General features: G+C 50.3%; 1 protein-coding gene across 3 annotated transcripts in view; it reads left to right on the top strand.

Annotated features, from left to right (window-relative positions):
- The window catches only part of NR6A1 (nuclear receptor subfamily 6 group A member 1), a 224,402-nt gene extending 222,071 nt beyond the window's left edge, over positions 1–2,331 (top strand). For all 3 annotated transcript variants that reach the window (XM_032865829.1, XM_032865830.1, XM_032865831.1), the window contains one exon: positions 190–2,331. In XM_032865829.1, the coding sequence (XP_032721720.1) occupies positions 190–278 (89 nt within the window). In that variant the 3' untranslated portion in view covers positions 279–2,331. The remainder of the gene's footprint in view (positions 1–189) is intronic.
- The last annotated feature ends 11,718 nt before the right edge of the window (positions 2,332–14,049 follow it).

Here is a 14,049-nt window from a genome sequence, read left to right as displayed (position 1 = left end):
CCAACATGGGTCTGGGTATCAGGTGGTTAGCACAGTTTGTCTGATACTCCTGTCTTTGTGATACTCCCGGCACTTTCTTGCTCTAGTCCCTCAAAAAGGCAACATTGTCCCTCCCGCAGCCCAAGAGGAGGCAGGCACACTCTTCCACTGCAGCCATTACTAACTTTTCTTTTCCCACCTTGTTACCAGGAAAGATGGTGAATGTACCCCTGGAGCAGCTGCCCCTCCTCTTTAAGGTGGTGCTGCATTCCTGCAAGACAAGCGTGGGCAAGGAATGACCTGTTCCCGGCGCCCCTCCTCGGGCCAGCCATGGCGCCTTGGGTGGGCAGAACAGGCTCCGGAAGAAAGAGCCAGAGAGACCAAGATGGAGGCTGTGGAGCAGTGTTTCCAGTTGCCTCCATAGCAAGAAGAGTTTTTGTTTGTTTGTCTGTTTTTTTAACCTCATTTTTCTATATATTTATTTCACGACAGAGTTGAATGTATGGCCTTCAACATGATGCACATGCTTTTGTGTGAATGCAGCCGATGCATTTCCTTGCAGTTTACAGAATGTGAAGATGTTTAATGTTATAGTGTTGTCATTGTTTAGAGATAGTTCTTTTGTATTTTGAGGGAGAGGGTGGGATGGGGCTGAGATGAATATTTCCATAATGTTGACAAAGACGACTACCTCAGTGGAAAGGGAGGGGTGTAACCATCCCTACTTTTTCCACATGTTCTCAGCAGACTCCTACATTAGTCTGTCAGAGAGCAGACTGCCTTTTTCTAGTCACAGAATTACCGGGTAAAAGTAAAAGAGCACACCATAAAGGGGCAAAGTGGTGTTGGGAGATTTATTAAGCAAACTGGGTGAAATATTGGAAACAGGATATGAGGATTTAGCATTCTCTTTTCTTTGGAAAGCATGGTAGTTGAGGGAGTAGAGTGCAGTGACCGAATCTAAAATGTCCTCCCTCCGAACAACTCTTCAGGGAGAAGGGTTTCTGTTCTCATACCATGCTGTGGGCTGCCCCCGCCCCCACCGTCTGAACCACCACTACTGGTTTCTGCTACTCTCAACTTTTTATCCACACATGGTCCTGGCAGTAAGTTATTCTTGGGACTTGTCTGCTAGCTCCCTTGGAGCTCACAGCTACCTAGTGTCTTTACCTGAGTCTACCAAGGTCTACCTTCCTCAGACTCCTTGCCACTCTGTCTTACACATTTGACTTCCTCTTGGCCCTTTGAAAAAACAACTGAACAAAATGTCATGCTCTGAATCCTGGTGCCCACTACTGATTTATTCTCCTTTCACCTTGCTTTTTTTCAAAGGGTAGTGGGACAAAGGCCAGACTGCTAAAAGAATAAACAATCTTCCTTTCCCTGTTCCCCTCACCCCATCCTGTCTCATCCTCAGGACTGAATCCAAACCCTGCCATCTTTCATACAGTGGGAAGGACCATTCACCCATCAGCTAAACAGAAGCTTTGCCCCTTCATTCTCCTCCCAAGTTCTCCTAATCTCTCCAAAATGAGACCAGTTTCCTTAGAACGGAAAGCCCAAGTACCAGAGTTGGCCCACCTGCCCATTAGATTATTGGTGGCCTGGCTGACCAAGGCCTGGAGGGCTGGAGTCCAAAGCACCTGGAAGGGTGGGGGGGCTTGAAACTACCTCATGTTCCTAAGGGCCTGGCTGCCCCCCTCTGCAGATACGGCCTGGACCTCCTATTCCTTCACTACCTACCCTGCCTAGTCCTGGGAAATGTTCTTTACCCTCTTGGCTTTGGCCAGTGGCCACACCATGTCTGTCTTAGAACTCTCTCAGGTGCTTTTCCATTCTCTGCCTTAGTATTGTAATTGTCCCTGCCCATACCCAGGTATCTCCCACAGCCAGTGCAGTACACAGACCACTTTAGCTGGGTACCTCCCTGGGTGGGCTGGAGGGACCTACAGCATTTTGTTTTGCCTGTTTCAGTCAAAGGCCGTTTGCTCTCTTCCCAACCCAGCCAGCAACTTTACCGAGTGGGCCACCACATCGTGTGCACACCAGGTAGTCTGTGTCGGATTATAATTTTTTTTTTTCCAGTGAAATGTTACGGGTACCAGCAGAGTGATGACTTTGTCCCTTGATGGATCTAGAACTCAGAGCATTACTCCTTACTGCCATTTCCCCAGCTGCTCTGAGAAAGAAAAAAGAGACATGTTCCTCAGGAAAACCTCCAACCAGAATGTTCTTCACATGTTGATGGGAAGATTTATGTTTGTGTATCTGTTTATTTCTAGGTTCACAATATTTTTGTTTCCCCGATTTTTTTATTTAACCAAGTAGATCACATTCTTTGGCTACAGGTCAGGGTCCCTTCTCAGAGTCCCTTCTCCAACACTGCTCCTGTGCATCATATCTTTCTTTGCTTAAACCTCCATCTGTCAAATTATTATTTTTTGAAATTGCTTTTCTCTTAAATTAAGCATGTTACTGGTTGTGTTGGGTATCAAAGGAAATTGCTCTTTGACAAGACAAGAACATGTCTCCAATAATGCAGCATTAAATAGAGCAAGTTGTTAATTTGTGGAGCGGGGGAAAGGTTCTGCAAGTTGCCATTGTAGAAATCCATTTTTACAAATGTTTGCAGCCGATTCCACAGAACAAAGAGCCCATTCATTGCCAAGAGCCCTGCAGAATCTCTGAGCCGAGTGGCTGTGTGTTCCAGGCCGGAGCCTGACCTGTGGACAGCCTTTCATGTCTTCTGCACCCAGTCCTTTTATGACGTGGGGTTTTTTAAACAGGGTAAAGTGAATGTGTTGCATTGCAAACTCAGGTATTATGAGGAGAAGGTAGGAGTGTAGCTAGCAGCGTGGAGACATTAGGTCAGCCACTAGATGTATTTGTGAATTTGGTTTGAAGGACACAGAGAAAGGTTGGAGGGGGGAGGTTTGGTGTGTTTGTTTTTTGCCTTTCTTCCCATAACATTTGGTTAACAGGTAGCCTTTTTGCGAGTGGAAGAAGAAAAAAGTTGTGCATGTTGTCTCTAATTCCCCTCTCTCCTGTCCTTTTTCAGTCCCCTGCTACCAACAGCACTCACTTTGAGTGAGAGTTTTTCAACCATAAAAATGTAACCCTGAAAGCTGTGTGGTAAAGGAGAGTCCTACCTCCTTGCACTGCATTGAAACACACAGGCTTTTCCTTTCCTTTCCCTTTAAATGTTTTCTTGACCCAAGACGAAAGTTTGGAATCTTGCAACTTCACCTACAACTTACGCTCTCTGGCTCCTTTGTAGAATTTTGGAGTCGTTCACAAGGTTTGGTGGTCTTGCCCTTAGTCTGGAGAAACTCCCCAGAACCTGTCTCTAAGCACTCCACCTGGCTCGGAGGACACCCAGCCCCATGCTTAACCCGTAACTGATGTGGGCGAACTTCCCGGGCTAGAAGGCAGCGTGCAGAGACCTCCTTGTCTTGTTCCCCAGAACCAGAGGGTGGATAGAGGGAATCTAAGGGTCTCCACAGCGTTGCTGACAGTCACCCGCTCCACACTGACCTGCCTCTCACATGCCACCCCTTTTCAGGGATGTGAGTACCTGCCGTGGCCAATATGTCACCAGGTCCTTAAAAACCTGGGCTCTGTGAGCTGCCTTGCTCTGCTTCTGCTTCCCATTTCCTACCTTCGTTTGTTCTTGATTTCCTGGAGAATGGGGCAGGTGGAGACCGATGGACAAACCCAGCATGGGCAGCATCGAAGCCATGCTCAAGGTTGGCCAGAGTAAGGGGACCCTGGCCTCCCAGCAGGGCAGGAGGTTGGGCAGTGGTTCCAAGTCTTTAGCTCTGGGCCCCTGGTCTATGTCTTTTTCCTTGTTGCTTTTTAAAATTTTGCAATTATTTTAAGAAATCCAATCTTTCAGATCAGCTCTTTTATTAAACTTTGAGTTTTTCTTTATTGATTTTTTTAAACAACAACAACAAAATACCACTGCTCTCACTTTCCCCAATTTGATCCATGAGAATTCCCTACACTCCCCTCTGCCTTTGTAGTTGATCATTCCTCCCTTTTTCCTCAGCTCGAAGCATCTATGTCCAGTGTCTGTGAAATGATGTTTTATCTGTGTCTCAGGATGAGAAACGGCAATCATTCCACCAGGTGCTGGAAACTGATCAGCCTCGAGGCAAGGGTTTCTAGGGCCATAGCTCAGGGATGTGTATTTAATTACAGGGTCCCCAGAAACCCCTCTCTTGGCTGCCACAAGCAGCAGCTTCTTTTCTGGGCTTGAGAACCGGACCTGGACCATTTCCTCAGAGGCAGGAGCCCCAGAGAACATGCGGAGTCGAGGAGCACACTGGGGCTTCCTTCTTGGCTAGACCTGGGCCACCTTGAAACTTGAAGAATTCTGGCTGTCCTGCAACAGGAGCCACTATGGCCCTGCCTCCACCAGCCCATAAAATGCCCAGTCCCCCTGCCCAGTCCAGTGCCCATTCGGCCTCCCTCTTCTGGGCATGCAGCCCTCCGTGGAGCACAGCCTGCTCAGGAATCAGTTGCAGGCTCAAAGGGAAACTGTGAGTTAGGCCAGAGCTTGCTCCAAGCCCAAGAAGAAAGTTGTGTTACTGGTGGAGGCTAGTCTTCCAAATCCTGGAGCCAGCCCTGCCAGCCAAAGGATCATTTTTGCCCTTTGGTGACCATTTTTTTTTTTCTTTCTCTGAAATGTCTTATGATAGGTAATAATGTTGTTGACTCAAATTTCTATGAAAAAGAAAAAAAAAATAAAACTACCTCTTGAGTGACATTCCTGATCGATTCCTCTCTGAGGAATCCTGTGGGAAAAGAATACCGTAGCTCCTGCTCTGTTTACATGTTTCTGTCGGGAAAGAAACTCTGCCTGCCCTGGGGTGTTGGTGTTTTTGTCTGTGTTGCCATCCCAGGCTTGCGATAGGGGCTTGTGGCTGCGTTGTGATGTCTGGGCCATGTCTGGAGAGGCCCAGCCACGGACTAGCCATCCCTTTGAAGAGGCCATCATTTCTTTCCTGTGATCCAGGGCACAGGGAGCGCCACCTCTCACCACCCCATCTCCAGGGACTGTGGTGGCACAAGCATCAGTGAACATATCCTTGGGCTACCTACCCTAGGCCCACTTCTACCCACAGCCCAGTGTAGGAATCGTGTAAATGGGATGTCTCTGAGCCCTTGTCCCCAAAGGGCCGGCCAAGGGCTGCCCGCCAGCCTGGCTCCATCAACCCTGCATGACCAAATGATAGTTGGTGGGCTCTGAAGGCTACCCAGGCCCTCTGCTACCTCCCACCCTGCCAGCTGGCAAGGGATGGGCCCTTTTCTGTGAATTGACTACCTGTGGAAATGTGACCAATTAGTGTGAAATGCATGTTTAGCAAATGTTAGGTACTGTATTTGAACCAATAAATGTGAATTCTTCTGCACATGGCATCTGTCTGTGAAGCTTGTCTGGGGTTCTAGGGAGGGACCATGGGGTGTCCTAAGGAGCTGGCTGGTGTCTGCTTGGTCCTGCTTTTAGCTGACATCCACTCAGTTTCTATTGCTACGGGTCTGGCGGAGGGCTCTCTGTCAGAGCTGCTTGAATCGATGAACCAGTCCCAAAATAAGCTGTCTATCCTGTGTGCCAGGCACTGTTTTGGGACTTTTCACAAACCTGAACCTCCTTGAACTTCAAGGATTATTACCTCCATTTTGTTGAAGTGAGGTGAAAAGACTCCCAGTTAGAAAGTGACACAGATAGAGGAACTTATTCTGGTGGGGGAGGCAAACACGGACCCTTGCAGTAGTTATAATTAAGGATATATATGAGGTGGTAAGGATCTAGAGGAGGGAGTGGCTTGTTCTACTCAGGAAGTGCTTCACAGATGAGCACTGAAGGTGGGTTTTGAAGAAAGGTACTGGGCAGAGGAGGCTAGACCAGGTGGAGGTAAGAGAGATTGTCTGGCCATGAATCAGAAACATGGAATATTTGGGCATAACAAGGGACTGCCATGGCAGGAATGGTGGCAGATGGAAGGGATAGCAAGACTTGAGGTTGGAGAAGCTCTTGGGGACCTTGAATGCCACATTCAGGAGTTTGTTTTTAAGATTTTATGTATTTATTTGACAGAGATCACAAGTATGCGGGGTAGGGGGAATGCAGGCTTCCTGCTGAGCAGAGCCTGATGTGGGGCTCGATCCCAGGACCCTGAGATCATGACCTGAGCCAAAGGCAGAGGCTTAACCCACTGAGCCACGCAGGCGCCCCGCCACGTTCAGGAGTTTAGGAAGGAAAGCCATCTGCTAAGTCACAGGAGAGAGAGCTACATCTCCATGACAGCAGTGTGCTGGTGGTGGCCTGCCTATTCTGTCACCATGGTCCAGCCAGTTAATACCTAGGAAATACCCAGGAAATAGATGAGGTTTTCTAGAGTTGAGAAAATGGAGGCTCCAAGAGATCAAGGGATGTGCCCAAAGTCACACAGGAAGTGTCAGAGTTAGGACTTGAACCCAGATCAGCCCAACCATCCTGTAATCCTGCTGCATACGGTCAGAGAAGCAGCAGAGTTTGGGTTGAGGGTTATATGAAGATAGGAAAGGTGGACACTTCTCAGATTGCAGTCATAAAGGCTGAGGAGAATCTGATCAAAGTCTATTAAATCCCCATGTGTGAAATGAGGGGAAGCCCAGCTGCCATCCCACACCTCAGCCTCCTCCGGCACAAGGGACCAGAGAGCCCTTGAGGTTAGAAAGAGATGGCTTTAGAACAAAGGAAACACTGCAGAACTAATTAATAGACTCCCTTGCCTCGCAAGAGGGACAGATAGGACATGGAGGTGTGAGGAGGAAAAGAAATACATTTGCTGAGCGCCTAGTGAGTGCCAGACACTATGATTGGGGCTTTGCGCGCATTGTCTCCTGTCACCCTCGTAACAGTTTTCATGAGGCTCATGTCTTAGCCCCATTTTACACAGTAGCAAATTGAGGCCCAAAGAAATTAAGCTGTTTGCCTGAGATGACACATGAGTAAGTGGCAGAAATCTTTTTTTTTTTTAAGATTTTATTTATTTATTTGACAGAGATCACAAGTAGGGAGAGAGGAGGAAGCAGGCTTTCTGCTAAGCAGAGAGCCCGATGCGGGGCTCAATCCCAGGACCCTGGGATCATGACCTGAGCCAAAGGCAGAGGCCTTAACCCACTGAGCCACCCAGGTGCCCCCAGAATTCACTTTTGAATCCAGGTCTATCTGATACCAAAGTTACAGCTCCTCCCTGCTCTTCCTGACTAGTTCTCTAGTACTGAATACGAATGTCTAGAGTTTGTAACAAAACTCCGTAATGGCCTTTGGTTGAACTTGCTATTAGCAAAACAAACTATTAAACTAATAAAGGGTTAATTTCTTTAAGAGGTGAGTGAACAGACCCAACCAAATTGATCTGAAAAGCAGTGTTGTCCCTAAAATATGTAGAATGCTATAGACACCAAATCTGTGGTTTCTCAACATAGACAACCCAACAAGATGGCTTCATGGAAAAAGAAGTAGGAGTTCCATTGCCAAAAATCTGGGAAATACTGCACTCACTCTATCTTCCTCTTACTGCTTCCCAATCTTTGTTGGCATATTAAAGGCTTTGAGAAGTCTTGCCTGAAAACAAATTCTGTCTCGCCCAGGGCCTACCAAAAAAGTGTTCCAGCATGGAACATTTTTTCTTCCTGTTAAAATTCTGTTGGGACACTGTTCTGTGGCATAAAATTTAGAACACAGCTCTAAATTTATAAACTGCTACTGAACTAATGCTGAGCTTTTGATTTCCTTGAGTGCCAGGCAATAATCTGGAAGAATAGTGAGTATATATGGAGGACGGCAAAGCATGGCACTGAGCGTTCTATATGCGTTACGTTACTGATTCCTCCAAGCAACCCTATGAAGTTGATGCTGTAAAAGATCCCATTTTACAGATAAGAAAACCGAGGCCCAGAAAGGGTAAGTAATTTGCCCAAGGTTACACAACTCATACGTAACGTCAGGAATGAACATAAACAAGCACTACTGAGTGCCTCCTGTTAGGATCTGTGCTGAGATCTTCATCCTTACACGACACTCTGAGGTAAATAAGATCATCTCTATGTAACTGAAGAGGAAATGGAGCTCTGGCACAGGTCAGAGTCTGAAGCCAGAAACCCCCAGATACGACGGCTTAGGGAGGGTGCTGGGATCAGGTTGGATGTGGCCACATGGACGCTCTCTCAGGGACCATTCTCAGGCAGCTTGTGTGACAGAGGCGCATCAGAGGGTCTCACCATCCGAGGTCTAATTCTAGCTCTTCTCCCTTACGAGCTGTGCGTGGCCTTGACCCAGATAGATCCCTCTTACTTTCCTGGTCAGATAAACGGAGATGACGTGCTTTTGTCTTAGGAGTTAAGGAGGACTCACTGTGGCTGGTTCAAAGTAGGGCTTAATTAAGTCAATCCGTAAGAGACAGCTGTATGAGAGGAGCCGTGGCCCCTCACACCCCAATAACAGAAACCTAGCAGAGCCAGAAGCTACCTCTCTGGCTTTGCCTGCCCACCAGGGTTTAGGTCCACGGTGGTAATCAGTCTGTCTGAGATCCTGTGGCAAAAGTGCCCAACTGTCAGACCCAGGGCTCTTGGAGTCTTGTTCCCTTGGCAACAAGTCTCACCATGGAGACCACAGCCCCATCCTTGCCCTCCCTTGCAATCTCCCTCTCCACAGACCTTCCCTGTTCAGTACCTAGTCCTAGGAGAACTGTAGGAATGGAGGAGAGCTCCAAGGAGGCCCTTCCTCGGAGTGAGGAGTTTGGGGCACAGCCGGCAAGAGAGGCAAAAGGAACTTCCAATTTTGTGTCCGCTCTGAGCCTGGCAAGGTACTGAGGCATCTACATATTGTGGTCTCATTTAGATCAAAAGCCCAGCACTTACCCTATTTTACACAGTGGAAACCGAGGCTCATGGAGACACAGTGGACCAGCCCGAAGTCTCACAGCTGGTCAGTGTTGGAGCTGACACTTGAATCCAGGGTTTCTGACTCAGGAACCCTTGCTTTGTCTGCAACTCCCCACCCACAGTGTCGAGGCACGGCCGCTGCACCCCGGGGAGGCTTGGACGGTTGGGTGAATCCCCTCCACCCTAGGCCCTGGCTGTCGCACAAGCAGCAGCCAGCAGCCCTTTGAGGCCTGGGCTGGGCCCTGCAGCAGCAGAGGAACTGCACTATTTTAAGCCAGGGCCAACAGGCCCCATGTGGGCACAGGGAGGGTGGCCTCGGGCCCTTGGCCAGCTTCCCGGAAGTCACCATGGCCTCCCTCCTCTCCCCTGAGCAGCTTTCTGAGGCTCTCACTTCCCAACAAACAGGAAGGAGGCCCTTAGGCCAGGAGACCTCCAGCCTCAGCTTCCTCCTCCTACACCCCCCGCCCCCCCAGTCTTCTCTACATGGGGGAGCTCAGCAGCTACACGCCCTGATCAATGTCCCTTATCTGGGCTGGCTTGCAGCAGGTGGGTGGCAGGGGGTCTGGACTTCGGCTTGGGCCGCCCCAGTTCACCCATTACAGGTCTAGGGCCTCCACTTGCCCAGGCCCTTTGCCCGCTTGCCCACAGCCGGCGTCTCGTACACATTCCCGTTGCAGTTGGCCCTTACGGCAGAGAGCAGAGCGGGGGGATCCTCAGACTGGGCCCCATTCAAGGACCCTAGAGAGAGACAGACTAAGAGACTGAAACAGAGAGAAGCAAACTGGGACATGCCCAGAGAAAGACGGAGGCAAAAATAGTGATAGACGCAGATTAATCACGCGAGAGACAGCATTAGAGAGATACTCAGAGACAAAAGCAGAGAAAAACAGAGACAGCTGCAAAGGGCTGGGGCCAAGAGGTCAGCGAGACGGCTCTGAGTTGTTGCTCCCGACCACCCCCCAAGTACAGGCCCTGCCTCAGGGCTGTGGGGGGCCCACCGGCTGCGTGGCTGAAGAGGAATGTGGGGAGCAAGGCTGGGTCACCCCTTGAGGGCCAAGCGTGTGCACTGTGAGATAAACTATCCCAGGAAGGGGGCCCCAGCTGCGGCTGCACGCTCCAGGAGCATGGCGGAGGGGCCCGGGCCCAAGGCTAAAGCCCCAGCCCTGCCAGACACCCAGCTCCTGCGTCTCCTCCCGAGGATCTTCACCAGCCTCAGATTCTAGAAGGTGCCAGGTCCGTCAGTCTGGCCCTTAAGGGCGTGCAGATTCCGTGAGTGTCCCGTTTGTGGAAGAGCAGGGTGGGCCCTGGGAACCCTGCCAGCCACAAACCTTCCTTCTCCAGCCCCAGCTGCAGTCCTGGCTCAGGTGAGGGTGACCAGGCAGAGCAGGGGCTCCAGCAGAGGAGTGCCATGGTGGGGGCAGTTGTGCCCCAGCCTCTGCGTGGCCCCCTTGTAGCCTTGTGCACTCCTGTGCACCCGTGTGGGTCTGTGCGCCTGTGTCCATGTGCTTCCACGCACGTGGGGACTTGCACACATGTATGTGTCCACGTGCTGCCGGGAGCCCCACTCTGCTGCTGCACGTCCCTGCTGTCAGCCTGGAGAAGTGGCCTCCGGAGGCACCTGGTGTCTCCCACCCCCCACCAGGTGGCCCAGTCCAGAGAACCAGGAGGCACAGGGAGAAGAGCAGGTCTATTGCCGTCCCCCAGCTCCCCTCCCCACACTGCAGCTGAGGCTCCCGCTGGCCACGGCCTTGACCTGGCACTATGGACTTCTCTGACATTGGCATCGGATCTGAACATCTGGCAGCAAGCTGATAAGGGGTGCAGCGGAAACAGCGTCTGCGGCTGCCAGGAGCCCCGCCCCCTCCACTGCCCTGCGAGGGGTCTCCACGTCCACATCCTCTCTGCCTCCAGCTCCGGGCCCTGCCCATCTCTCTTTTCTCATTCTCTGCCTCAGTCTCCCTCTCCCCCATTTCTACTTTCCCTCTTTCTAAATTGCTCTCGTTCTTTCCGCCTCTCCCTCTCTCTCCTTCCTCTGTCCTGCTCTCTCTTTCTCTCCCTCCCCCTCACCTCTCTCCCTTCCTCCCTCTTTCCCTCTCTCTCTTTCTCTGACCATTTCTGGGTCTGTTATGCTGTCGGTGGGTCTCTCTTCTCTCATTTTCTGCCTCATTTCTCTGTGGGTTCTTTTTTTGTCTTTCCACACTGTGCTCCAACCCCAGCCTGATTCTCTTTCTCCTCTCCATTTCAGTTTCTAGGTCTCTAGTTTGTTTGTTCCTTGTTCCACCTCCAGGAAATAGGCCTGGCACTTTGGGAAAGTCCCCACTTAGAAGAGAGACCCTGTGCTTTGTTTACTTGGGGAGGGTGGGAGGGGGGAGCCTGGGTCACCCCCTTCTCCTTCCCCTCTGGGTGGGTCTCATGGCCTGGGACCACCTGGGCTGGAGCTTGAAGGAAAAGACAAATGGGCCACCCAGGGGCTTTGGCAGAGGAGGGAGGACACGGACTCTCCAAGCCCACTGCCTGGATTCAAATCCTAGTTCCATCACACCCTTGCTCTGTGACTTTGGGAAGACTTGGGTTCTCCCTGACCCTGAGTTTGTTCATCTCTCCAATGCTGCTCATGGAAGGTGAGGGGAAAATACTACCTACCTTCCAGGGTGGTGGAGGCGGACCACAGGGGTGGAATGGTAGGGGACGCGGTGCTTGGGGACCTCTGTATTATTATGTCCCCAATTCATTCCCTGCCTGCCTCACCCAGCAAGGGTGAGGGCCGAGGAGGGGCAGCGCAGAGGAAGAGGATGCCCATAGAGGTGTCGAGGGCGATCAGAGGTGAGCAGTGCCCAGCCTGGGCAGTGGAAAGTGTCCACTGACCACCTACAGAGAAGGCAACAGGACAGGAAGGACAGGAGGGACAGGCGGCAGAACTCGACCCCTGCAGGCAGCATGTGGGGCCTTTGGTGCAGAGACAAGTAGGCATTGAACAAATGCGCATTGACGCTGGCTCTGCTGGCCGCTGTGGACCCAGAGATAAATCAGCCCTGAGCCTTTCCTTGAGGGTTCCCCAGGCTGGGGTGAGTCACGTTCCCCCAGAAGGGCAAACAGAGCTCAGGATGATGGTGCAATCCAGACTCACACCAAAAGGGCCCCTGAGGCCAGACATGCCGGTCCTGGGGCTTGTTGTTTGTTTGTGTTTTGCAAAACATTCATTGAGCATGCGGGACAAATACCAGGCAGGCACTGAGCGTGGTGTGGGCATTGTCTCATCTTGTCCCCATTTTTTGGAGAGGATGGGAGGTCCAGAGAGAGATGTGACTGGTCCCAGGTCACATAGCTAGGAAACGGCAGAACTGGGATTTAAACCCGGGTCTCCACCACTAAGCCCTCACGTTTCTCCGTAGGGCTCAGAGCCTCAGCAGGAGACTGACAAGACCAATCTAGTTCTTCCCACGGCACCACCATGTTGAAAGGCCCTGTTTGCCTTGTTCACGAAGGCAGTTAAAGTGAACCCCATTTCACGGTCTCCCAGCAAAGGAAGCACAAAAGACCGGCATTGTTCGTTGTTGTTACGTGGATGTGACATGTCAGTGATGTCAAGGTGCTTGCTGGGATGTTTCTTAAGTCCAGACAATGAATGGTATTAATCCAGAAACAAAATCATTATATTAAAATGGGAAGATGAGTTAGGGTCAGTCATAGGCAAGAGAAATATACCTCGTAAGAACTTCAATGGGTGAAAAAGACATAATTATGAGGTCATGCATGTTGGGAAATAAGTTATATGTGATGTCATAGGTAAAAATTAGAATTAGAATATGTAGTCCCTCTTACTGGCAGAGGATGCATTCCAAGACCCCCACCGGATGCCGAAAACCATGGATAGTACTGAACCGGATATACACGCTGGTTTTCCCATACCTACATCCCTATGATAAATTTTAATTTCTAAATTAGGCACAGTAACAATAACTAATAATAAAGCGGAACAATTATACAATATACTGGCAATAAAAGGCATGTGCCTGTGGTTTCTCTCAAAATACCCTGAACTATGCTCTCCCTTCTTCTTGTGAGATGATGCGAGGCCTCCATGAGAGAGGTGAGCCAAACAGTGGGGGCACCGTGACGTGGTGAGAGGCTACTATGGGCTGACCTTCCACCAACACGTCACGAAGAGGGTCATCGACTTCTTTTTTTTTTTTTTAAAGGAAATTTTTTTTCTTTTTTCTTTTTCTTTTTTTAGATTTTTTTGTTTATTTATTTGACAGACAGAGATCACAAATAGGCAGAGAGGCAGGCAGAGAGAGAGGAAGGGAAGCAGGCTCCCCGCTGAGCAGAGAGCCCGATGCAGGGCTCGATCCCAGGACCATGGGATCATGACCTGAGCAGAAGGCAGAGGCTTTAACCCAGTGAGCCACCCAGGCACCCCGGGTCATCGACTTCTTGACCCCGGTTGACCCCAGGTAACTGAAAGAGTGGAAAACAGGGACTCAGTGGGTTAAAGCCTCTGCCTTCTGCTCAGGTCATGATCCCAGGGTCCTGGGATCGAGCCCCGCATCAGGCTCTCTGCTCAGCGGGGAGCCTGCTTCCCTTCCTCTCTCTCTGCCTGCCTCTCTGCCTACTTGTGATCTCTGTCTGTCAAATAAATAAATAAATAAAATCTTTAAAAGAAACAGTGGAAAACAAAACCACAGATAAGGGGGGACTACTGTGCATTTACTCTGTAGAATTGGTTACTTATGACTGTCAACAAAATTTTTGTCTTGCAGGTATTTTCACGATAAAAAAAAGTGTTGGGGGCACCTGGGTGGCTCAGTCACTTGAGTGACCAACTCTTGGTTTCAGCTCAGGCCGTGATCTCAGGGTCGTGAGATGGAGCCTGGCAAGGGGCTCCATGCTCAACAGAGAGTCTGCTTTTCTTTCTCTCCCTCTGCCCCTCCCCCAGCACTCACTCACTCTCTCTCTCTCTGTCTCTCTCTCTCTCTCTCTCTCTTTCTCACTAAACTCTCTCTAAAATAAAGAAATCTTTTTTTTTTTAAATGCTTTAAGTGGGGCATCTGGGTAGATCAGTGGGTTGGGCCTCTGCCTTTGGCTCGGGTCGTGGTCTCAGGGTCTTGGGATCGAACCCCACATCGGGCTCCC

The sequence above is a fragment of the Lontra canadensis genome, unplaced genomic scaffold, assembly GCF_010015895.1.
Source record: "Lontra canadensis isolate GAN:19392208 unplaced genomic scaffold, GSC_riverotter_1.0 scaffold30, whole genome shotgun sequence".
Classification (NCBI taxonomy): Eukaryota; Metazoa; Chordata; class Mammalia; order Carnivora; family Mustelidae; genus Lontra; species Lontra canadensis.
The sequence above is the reverse complement of the archived record's forward strand: the minus strand, read 5'-3'. Positions and strand labels throughout refer to the sequence as shown.